Source organism: Capra hircus, chromosome 13 (assembly GCF_001704415.2).
Source record: "Capra hircus breed San Clemente chromosome 13, ASM170441v1, whole genome shotgun sequence".
NCBI lineage: Eukaryota > Metazoa > Chordata > Mammalia > Artiodactyla > Bovidae > Capra > Capra hircus.
This window is the reverse complement of record NC_030820.1, coordinates 71,754,101-71,764,683: the sequence shown is the minus strand read 5'-3', so window position 1 is coordinate 71,764,683 and position 10,583 is coordinate 71,754,101. Positions and strand designations below refer to the sequence as shown.

Below are 10,583 nucleotides of genomic sequence, written 5' to 3'. Positions count from 1 at the left end.
CCCATTGTCCTTGGGACAGATGATCACCTTTTGTCCTACATTCTAACCTAAAATGATGAAACTGAGTGGTTCAGGAGCTCAGAGGAGGGGGACAAACTATGGGCTAAGACAACCGCTTCCAAATGGTTGAGCCTGTGGGCAGCTGGGAGGTGAAGGAGTGAGTGATCTATGCAAGGAAGATACCTACCAACTATTTTACCTTCCACTAGTGCCACCTGGGAGGCCTATTCATAGGTATAGTGGGACAAACAGAATGTGGGTTAAGTTTATTTTCTATCCTTTTAAACTAGAAAAGCTGTAGAGTACTCATAAGTTTGAGAATTATTTATGCTTTTGATAAAATCACATCTAGAACTGGAAAGATTTCAGTGAAAGACTGATGCATCAATTATCAAAGTACAGATTCAAACATTTAATTTAAAAAATGGAACATAACTTACATAAGAAATGTTGTCCCTCTCTGAGCACTACAGAAGATGCACAGACCTTCCCACAGGTCAGAGAGGAAAGACTGTATAGACAGTTTTCATAAAAAACTGAGGGATAATTCAAAAAGTTTACGAAGAATCGGGAGGCAGAAAATGCTTCAAGAGGCTTGGTCCGCAGAGGCTGTTCTGGAATGCCGTGTGTCAATGTCATGTTCCTGGAGGAGGGAATAAGGCAGAAAGCTAGTATTTCAGTTCAAAACCTAAACTGTGAACTCTTGGTTGTTTTGGACTTTGATGAGCGATTCTGACTGGGACACAGGTAATCTCTGGCTTTAAGGCTACATCCAGGCCAAGGATCAAGTTTTCATGACGAGATAGGGCTCTGACCACAACCCACCACCCACCATGATGAGTGGGGAGCAAATGCAGTTGAAGGTACTGATGGAAACACCACACCAGACTTCTTACCTTGGCCCTGGGGGTTAAATATTGCTGGGAATTTACTTGCTCCCCCTACCCCGCCCCACATGTCAGTGCGGAGCAAGTTATCAACACCTTGCCTCTGAGGTGCCTTCCTGGCACTTATCTGAAGAGCGCTGTAAATGCCCGTATATTCCTGCCTTGCCCACTGCATGGAGCTCAGACAGCAAGGACTGCATTCACCACCATAACCCTGACATCCAGCACCATGCTAGCACACATGAAGCCTCCAGTATGAATACTCAGCAGGCCAGTGCCCACCAGCAGTGGCTCAGATCCCAATCAGTCTTTCTATTCAGCATCTAGAACCTGTGTGTGTGTGTGTGTGGAAATGGACTCTTCATACTGTTTTATAGGCCTTTCCCCCAACCCCACTGCTGTATCATGAATGTCTTCCCAAGTGCCTGAACATCCTTCTAAACATTCTTACCCTTATGCATGCACCCAGGTACTTAACTAGTTCCCTACTGATGGTTTTCTTCTATGAAAACAATGCTTCGCTGAGCATTCTGACTGGTAAATCTACACGTATTCAGAATTATATTATTTTTTTATTTTTATTTTTTGGCTGTGTGGTGTGGTACTTGGGATGTTAGTTCTCGACCAGGGATTGAACCTGTGCCCCCTGCACTGGAAATGTGGTGTCTTAACCACTGAACTGCCAGGGAAGTCCCAGGATTGTATTATTAAGACAAATTCTGAGGATTAAAATTGCTGGGTCAGAGGTATCCATGTATTTCAGGGCTTCTGAATATCTCCATAAAAATGGAACCAGCTTATTCTCCAATCAGTAGTATATAAATGAATATCCATTTACCCGCAGTGGTTGGGCATTTAATTTTAGAAATCCTGTCCAGGGACAGATAAGATGAAGGCCTGGCATAATGGATTTTAAGTCCTTAGTCCAGGGCAAGATGACTTCTCTCCTCACGTCCTGCTGTTCTGTCCTCGGCTGAGTTCCCGTCTCCCACATAGGCATCACTGCTGCTCCTCAAACGAGCCGAGCAGAGTCCCCGGGACACTCAGCTCCCAGCTATCTGCATGGGCAGGCCCTGAACACCTTCAGGTCCTGGCTCCCATGCCAGCTCTGGAGTGTGTGTGGCCCACCCTGACCACCCCTGAATCTTGCCACCTTCAGTACACTGATGACCCTGCTCTGTTTTATACCACGTTTCATCTCCTGGCATCCTCTGAGGTTTAATACTTAAGATACTACATTGTTTGTTTACTGTCTCCTCCAGCTAGAATACACACTCCGTAAGCACAGGAATCGTCATCTGTTTTGTCCACCTGGTAGACAGTGGAATACTGACAGAATGAGTGAATGGCATAGAACGCGAGAGGTCCAGTTTATGGACGATATCCCCACTTGACCACTTGAGTGGGCCTTCTGGGCTCTGTACCTGGTTCAACTTCTTGAACTCCACCACTTGGAAGAAGATGTGCTCAAGGATATGTTTGGCATCTTGCCGGTCCTTTGGGAGTTTATTGGTGACTCCAAGGATGTCGCCACACTTCCTGACATAGAATTCCAGGTCTTCTTCAGTACCTGAGCACAGTTGGGGTGGTTAGATTCATCCTTGATTCTGCCCTGCCCCAAGTACAGACTTACTGTGGTCTGGGTATCCCTGTAGGGTTCCTATATCTCTCAAGATCACTCACCTCTCCCTTGAGTAATGTGACCAAAGGACTCAAACAGTGATAGACTGTAGAGATCTCTGATGTGCTGTTTTTGTAAATTAGTAGGCCAGAAGTGTGACCCTCCTAGACAGAATAAAGCTGCACTGGTTCTGGCTCACTATTCCCAGATCCGGCATTCCTACATTACAAAGAGGAGGAGCACCCAGGAGGAAATGAAATTACCATTCTCTGAATGCTGCAGGGACCATTATGAGAAGGATATATGGGTATTTTAAAGAACATTTATTATAGCAATCTTATAGAAAAGGAATGAAAGAAAAAAATCGCCCATAATTCTCTGAAACGATTTCCGGCTGTATATCAAGAATGGACAGTCATTACTGCCCTTCTTACACTGGACTGTAACTTCTTTCTTTTTCCCCTCTGACTTGCATTTTTAAAGCTATGGTAGAAATGATATCTCACTCTAACCCCCACCAATACTATCTAGGATAAATACTGCTATGTGTGCCTGCATATCTACATGTGTAAAAAACTCCCTCCAAGTGTAAGGAGCAGACTACAATAGTTCTGTAAGTTGTCTTTATCATTTTTTTTAACAAGTCTTCCTACTGATAGGCTGTTAGACTTGTCAAATTTTTGAATGATACAATTAATAGCTCTATAGCTGTACCTTTTTTGTTTTTCATTTCTACAAGAAATTCTGAAGATAGACTGCTGGAATCAGAAATGCTGGGTCAAAGCATCTAATCCTTCACAGGTCTATTATTCCTACAGGGTACTTACTGGGTCTTACTAATATCTGATTGCCTAGCACCTACCACAATATCTGGAACGGAACAGAAATGCAATGTCTGACATTGAACTATGTTCATTTTTGCATCCTCCTTTCTGGTCTCTGAGCATATATAGATGTTTGCATAGTTGAGATCCTACCACAAGTGCAGTTTTATATTTTGCTTTCTTCATTTAGGAATCTCCAATTCACTCAGAGTCACCCCCCGGGCTTTGTAAAGCTCTTTTATAATGACTATGTTTTATCCCACTGACTAAATATGGCACCGTTTATTACCATTCCCCTATGACTGAAAACTAAGGCTATTCCCAACTGTATTTTATTTATTAAATAAACAATGTAGTAGTTTCATCTGTATGCCTTCATTTGTCTCCCTAGGTTAGACTCCCGGGAGCGGGGTCACTGCCTCAAAATGGACGGGTACTTTTATGTCTCTGAGCACACGTGTGCAGGCCCACGTGCTGTGCGGGAGGCAGGGCACGTCAGGAGGAGCCCTGGGCTGAGAGTCAGGAGCACCGCTCACTGAGCAGCTGTGTAGCCCGGGGCCTTTCCTCACCCATGGGTCAGGGTGGGCACGCTGGACTCTAGCATCCCTTCCAGTCTGACGTCTCTGTAATTCTCTTGACCCTAACTGAATCTTCTTAGTCAAGTGCTCCTATGACCACTGGCCATGATTTGCTATGTGGCAGCCAAGGTCAGGATTCATCCTGGGGTCACTCAACAGGTCAGAGATAAAGATGCACAGGAATTAAAGCTGAGAGTCTGGCCTCCTCTTGGCACCGCCCTCTAACTCACTGAGCTAACTGGCTCTTACAGTCAACATCATTTACATGAGATAACCAACACTGTCATTTTATATACTCCCATTCCTATTTTCTTCTCCCTAAACAAACTGTAAACTTCTCTCATGGCAAATCTCACAAATTCACAATTTAGTAAAACTCACAAAAGAAAAAAAAAAATTTGACCAAACTCACACTTATTGGTAATCTGAGCAAGCCGGGCCTTCTCAGAGGAGAACGTCTCATCTAAGTCAAACAGCTCCAGCGGAGGAGGTGGTAATTCCCTGAAACTAGGAGGGAAAACCTAAAAGGCAATGAGGTCTTTTATGAAAGAGCGTATCCAGAGCCGTAACTAACAGGAATGAGACAGAAGGAAAACAAGAGGATGAAACGCCCAGCGCCTGTCACCCCTCCACCCTAACCCATGAGGCCGTAGCAAGCAAGACAGCAGCCCACTGGAAGCAACCCAGCAGAACCAGCTCCAACCACACCACCGAACTGACGACGCTGGGGTCCCAGCGCCCATTAACTTGTTCAAGGACACAGAGCTTGGCGCTTCTCAGGCTTTTGCGTTGAACTTTTGACTGTTTCTCATCTAATCGTGGCAGAGACTGGGGGAACGGATGTAGATTAATATAGAAAGTGCTGAACTTAGAGCCAGAGTTTACAGGTATGAACCAGTAGTGTGCTGCTAAGTGCTGGGCTATCACTTAGAACAAGAGGCCTGATCTGCAGCGTTTGTCATTTTCTGTTCTATAAACACCTCCACCACGGCCGATTTTCAAGCTACCAAGCTGTAGCCAGTTAACTGCCTTGTAACATTCCAGAATGTAGGAGGCTAAGACAAATTTTTAAAATATTCATTTATTTATTTATTTAGCTGCACTGGGTGTTAGTTGTGGGATCTTTATTTGCAGCATGTGAGATCTAGTTCCCTGACCAGGAATCAAACCTGGGCCCCCTGCACTGGGAGCATGGAGTCTTAGCCACTAGACCACCAGGGAAAAGTCCAGCATAAGACAGTTCCAAAGGCAAGTGGAGCTCCTGTTGAACTAGAATGTTGAAAAATACCATGGGGTTGGCCCCTGGGCTATGAGAACTGTGCTGTGAATCTCAGTGCCTGCTGCCTGGAAAGCTCAAAGCTTTCTAGCACAAAGCTCTTCCTCCTCTTCACCCAGCAGTTCTCATATATGCCCTCCAACCCAACAGGATGGGAAATGTTTAACAGCCAGGGAGGTCCACGCCCTTGATTCCTCAGCTGAGAACCACATCAAATGGAAGTCCCTGTAGAATACTAACAGGCTTGGTCTCTATGCATATTTAGAGCCAGAGACGCGTGACCCCATGAGGAGGCCTGTTCTGCAAGAGGCCCGCTGGCAAGGGAAGGGCAGACATACAGGCTCTGCAGCCAGATGCTCCACGCCCACCTACTCACTGCTGGCTGAAGAGCTGGCAGTGGCGTCTCAAACTGAGGCTGGATGAGCTGGAGAGGTTCATGTTTCACGTTGAGCTGTTCATAAGCCCTGTGTAGAGAAGAAGATAAAAACGTGGGAATCAGGATGAGACACCAAGGCAAAGCATGTCTAATTGATCACACGGTGCTCTTTTCCACAGAATCAGGCAGCGTAGCATCTTGGCAAAAGAAATTAAAATCAAAATGCGCTGTTACATGCAATGGAATGAGCCTTTCAGATATCTCCTCCATTGTAGTAGACAGTGCAACTTTATTGAGAATTGAGAGGGAAAGTTCTGTCAAGTTTCCTATCAGGCTTCTCCTGAACAGGCTTCTAATTTTTTCCCACCGGACACTGTGAACTCTGCAACTCATTGTGTTTCCTTAGTTGTCACCGTTAAGAGACAGGAGTCAAACCGGAAGGAAGTCTCAACAGAGCCGCAGGATATGCGCTTCTGCGTGTTCATTCACTCCATAAACTTTTACTGAACACCTACTGTGTGCCAGACAGTTTTATCCACCAGGAGTCCAGCAGCAGGGGAAAAAAAGAGACCAAGGCAGGCCCTCATGGGACTGACATTCTAGCGGAAGAGGGACACCCAATAAACAAAAGCTATGATGCCGGGGATTAATAAGCATTAGGAAGAAAAGCAGGTCAGGAGAGAGGGACAGAGACAGGGCAGGGGTGGGAGTGCAGCTGCTCATAGCCGCCTGAGTGGAGGCAGGGCCGGGGCGTGCAGCCGCCCTCAGCGGTGCCCCGAGCAGAGGTCAGGAAGGGGAAGGGGGAAGGGGCTGAGACACTCAGAGAGCCGCAGGGCAGCCAGCGAGGCTGCAGTGCAAGGAGCGGGAGGAAGGGGTTTACGGAGTCGCGTGCTGACCTTCCCCCACCCCTGCCCCGAGATCATATTTTTTTTTACCGCACTTCCCCTTTCCCTCCCTTCTCGCGAACATTCAGTTGACCTTTTGCATCATGTACAGGCTGCCAACTGGCTGACCTCCTCTGGAAATGAGGCAAATTAAAATATACTCAACCAACTGAAACTGTATGCTCGTGTGTGGCCTTTCAAAATTCATCTAAACAAGCAAACGCCAACAAGTGTGGACAAAGTTCATGCCTGTTTCTCTGCACGGGTGCTTGCTGAAAGGACACCGATCTGTGACTGCAGAAAGGAGCTTAGCTGAGCTTACTGCTGTCACCTCCTCTACTAGTCCCGGGTGTTCAGGGAGCCTCTTTCCTAGCAGAAAGAGCCCCATGGAGAGAAGAGAAATAAGGATTCTCGAGCATCGACCACATACCATGTACTGTGCCTGACCCTGGGTGAGGCACTGATTTTCCTGAATCCTCAATCCTGGGCAGTGGGTGTAATCTCATAGGAAGAGGAAACAGAGGTACAGAGAAGAAGTAGCTTCCCAAGGTCACAAGATTAAGAAGCCTCGGAGGCAAGATTAGAACGCAGATCTGGCTAATCAGCACCCTGCTAATCAGAAGCCCCATGACTGTCTACCCAGAAGGCAAAATGAAAGGCAGCTCTAAGATAAAAGTCCTACTATCCACACACAAAGAACCCTGCTACCAGTCCTCGCCTTGGTCATAAGCTAAGCTAAGTCACTTCAGTCGTGTCCAACTCTGCGACCCCATAGATGGCAGCCCACCAGGTTCCCCCGTCCCTGGGATTCTCCAGGCAAGAACACTGGAGTGGGTTGCCATTTCCTTCTCCATGAAAATATTCTATAAATGAATTTCAGTAACTCTTAAACATTCCACAAAATTTCCTAAGAACCTGTGAGAGTATAATACCTGGCAATCCTCTCTAAAACAGAAATTCACCTATCTGCTACATTACTGCTGATGATCTGAAATGTACATGGTCATCCTAGCCATGATATTCTGTTTTCTGTCCCCAGACAGAGCTGACTACTGAAGCCCTGTATTACTAATAAAACAAGTTCCACTAAGTCTTCCTTTTCTCCACTAAGCTCACCACCTGCCCAAATCTTCCTCCTATGATGAGCCAACATGTACTGGTCGGGGTGGGGTGGGGGGGCGGCTGTGACTGGTGGAGAAGCTCATCTTAAAACCAAGCAAAACCTAGTTCAGAAAGATGATCAGGACTTCCCTGGTGGTCCAGTGTCTGAGACTCCAAGCTCCTCATGCAGGGGGCCCAGCTTCCAGACCCCACAGGCCTGCAGCTAAAGATCTTGTGTGCCACAGCTAAGACCTGGTACCACCAAAAACATTTTTTTAAAAAGAGAAAGATGATCAGTGTGGGAAAAGGGGAAGAATAAATGCCACTACTCTACACAAATCTGCGGAAAGGGGCTGCTCCATATTCCAGAATACTCTGGTCTGACCTTTGGCATCGCATTTTCACCACCCTCGTCTCACTCCCCACCCCACCATGAACAATGAGGGCAGGCAGGCCCTTACCTCACTTAGGCCCGTATCTCTTAGGCAGGCCCTTATCTCTTACCTCACACCCCACAGGCATCAATACAGACCAGAAGGACATAGACAGATGAATGGAAAAGAAGCTGTGGTACATATATACAATGGAATACTACTCAGCTACAAAAAGGAACGCATGTGAATACGTTCTAATGAGGTGGGTGAAACTAGAGCCTACTATATAGAGTGAAGTAAGTCAGAAAGAGAAATATAAATATTGTATACTGATGCATATATATGGAATCTAAAGAGACAGCACTGTTGAATTTATTTTCAGGGCAGCAATGGAGAAACAGACGAGAACAGACCTATGGACATGGTGGGAGAGGAGGGAGAAGGGGGGATGTATGGACAGAGTAATGCAGACATTTATATTCCCATATGGAAAACAGGTAGCCAATGGGAGTTTGCTGTATGACTCAGGGAACTCTGTATGTCACAGGGGCTCTGTGACAGGCTGAAGTGTGGGATGGGGAGGGAGGTGGGAGGGAGGGGACATGGGTGTACCTATAGCTGATTCTTGTTGATGTATGACAGAAAACCACAAAATTCTGTATCCTTCAATTAAAATTTTTTTTAAAAAAGGAATAATCTAAAACAAAGACCAGAAGGACAAATGAAGTCACCTCACAGCAATACCTACAGTTGACTTAAATATTTAACAACTAATAGAACTGTTACTCAAAAAGAGAAGCTGCATTCAAAAGTTGTCATGTGCAAATGAAAATAATGTATGTGTTCCACAGAGAAACCGTAAACCAGGAACGCCTGCCCTCTGCTGTGGTATGAAAGACAAACAGTGGAAAGAGCCGTCCAGGCCTCTGAAACACCCACCACCTGACCCTGCAGACACGAAAATTGCACATGGTTCCAGTGAACCCCTCACGCCACAGTGAAGAGTGGTTACGATGGCCCAGTCCTCTCCGCATCGGGAGAAAAGCAGGTCAAACCTGCAGACGCCGGCTGGACCGCAAGCAGCTAGTGAAGCAGGCTGACAAACTTCTTCAGAGAGAAGCCCTGAGTGGGAGAGCAAACGCTGGAGCTCAAAACCAAGCCAGTGAAGAGCCAGATGTGCAGCCAGAATGGCCGGCTGGCCGTCAGCTGCGGGGGGCGAGGGGTGCCAGAGAGGCCCGGGCAGCTCTGGGGACGCTGGTGCTGGGTGGTGGTGGTGCTGTTTGGTTTAGTTTTGGTCGCACCGCATGGCGTGTGGGATCTTAGTTCCCGACCAGGGATTGAACCCGTGCCCTCTGCAGTGGAAGTGCAGTCTTAAGCACTGGATGACTGTTCTGCTTTTTGAGAAACAATCTAATCTCCTATGCTAACAAATCCCCAGATAATTTCTTCCTGGGTTCAGTGTTAAGATTGGCTGGATTCAAATTCAGGCCCTGCTGAAAACTAGCTGTGTGACCTTAGGCAAACCTCTTAACTTCTCTGTGCCTCAGTGTCCTCACAGTGTACAACAAGGAGAATGAACCATATTCTGATTTTACGTGATAAAGCAATGTACATGGGAAACTTAACATGATACTTGTTAGAAGTCAAGGCTAAATGCAGTTCAAACAGAAACTAAGGATAAACTTGCTTGCCTGAACACACCCTGCCTTTGCTCATAGTGACCTTCCTGCAGAAGGCTCTCTTCCAGCACCCCCAACCCTCTCCTGAAATCCTCTCACCCCGTAAAATGCAGCATCCAGCACAGGGCCAAGCAGACCCAGGTCACCAAGAAATGTTTTTGGAAATCATCAACGGCTGGCTCAAAGAGCCCCTCTTTCTTAAAGCCTTCCTGGCAACCCCAGTCACAATGGAATTCTCTTTCCTCATTGCGCCATGGCCTCTAGTTTTACATTTCATACTTCGCCTTAGATTGATAACCTTGCATCACAGCTTCTGTCCGTCTCCTCCATAAAACCCTACACTTTAGGTACAATGCTCAGCACAGTCAGAGCTTTAGGAGTACTTGGTGACCTTGTACATAAGTACAGGGGACAGGACATTAGACAAGCATCTGTAACTATGCCTTCAACCTTTGGTTTATTATTAGAGAATGTATTGATAGATCCTGTGCCAGGCCCAAGATGTGCAAAAATGTTAGTCCCTGCCTCTGTCCTTAGGGATCCAACATAGAAGGAAAAAGCAACAATAAAGCAGGCAATGACTCGGGGTCCAGCACTGGCCTGAAGGTCACTCAGGCCTGGCTTGAAATCCCTGCTCCCAGCGTGGAAGCATCCTTCCCCAAGAAACCTCCAACTCCTCGACCAAAAATGAGGCAGGTAACTCAGAGGACCACCAAAAGCATTAAAAGAAGGCACAACGCAGCGTGCTTACAGGGTGACTAACCCTCTTGATTCACTGAGCGGGTCCCTGGGACATGGGGCTCTCTGTGCAGGAAAGTCTCGGGCAAACCAGGCCAAGCTGGTTCCTCTAAATGCCTGATACAGAGCCTGGAACATAGCAGAGGCTGATAACTGCAGGCAGTTTCCTCTGCATCAAGTCCCGCCCCAATCCCCCGGCTGTCCCGGCTGACCTCATCACAGGTCTGAGAACACGTTTTGTACAC

General features: G+C 46.7%; 1 protein-coding gene across 2 annotated transcripts in view; it reads right to left on the bottom strand.

The window, feature by feature from the left end:
* IFT52 (intraflagellar transport 52) overlaps positions 385 to 10,583 on the bottom strand; it is a 28,849-nt gene continuing 18,650 nt past the window's right edge. Inside the window, exons 11-14 of one of the 2 annotated variants that reach the window (XR_001296442.2) lie at positions 5,555 to 5,650; positions 4,323 to 4,431; positions 2,312 to 2,457; positions 385 to 643 (exon numbers count right to left, since the gene is read on the bottom strand). Coding sequence is in view for 1 of the 2 variants with exons in the window: in XM_005688565.3 (XP_005688622.1) it covers positions 587 to 643; positions 2,312 to 2,457; positions 4,323 to 4,431; positions 5,563 to 5,650 (400 nt within the window). In the remaining variant the exon portion in view is untranslated. The remainder of the gene's footprint in view (positions 644 to 2,311; positions 2,458 to 4,322; positions 4,432 to 5,554; positions 5,651 to 10,583) is intronic. The other variant, XM_005688565.3, reaches the window with a different exon arrangement.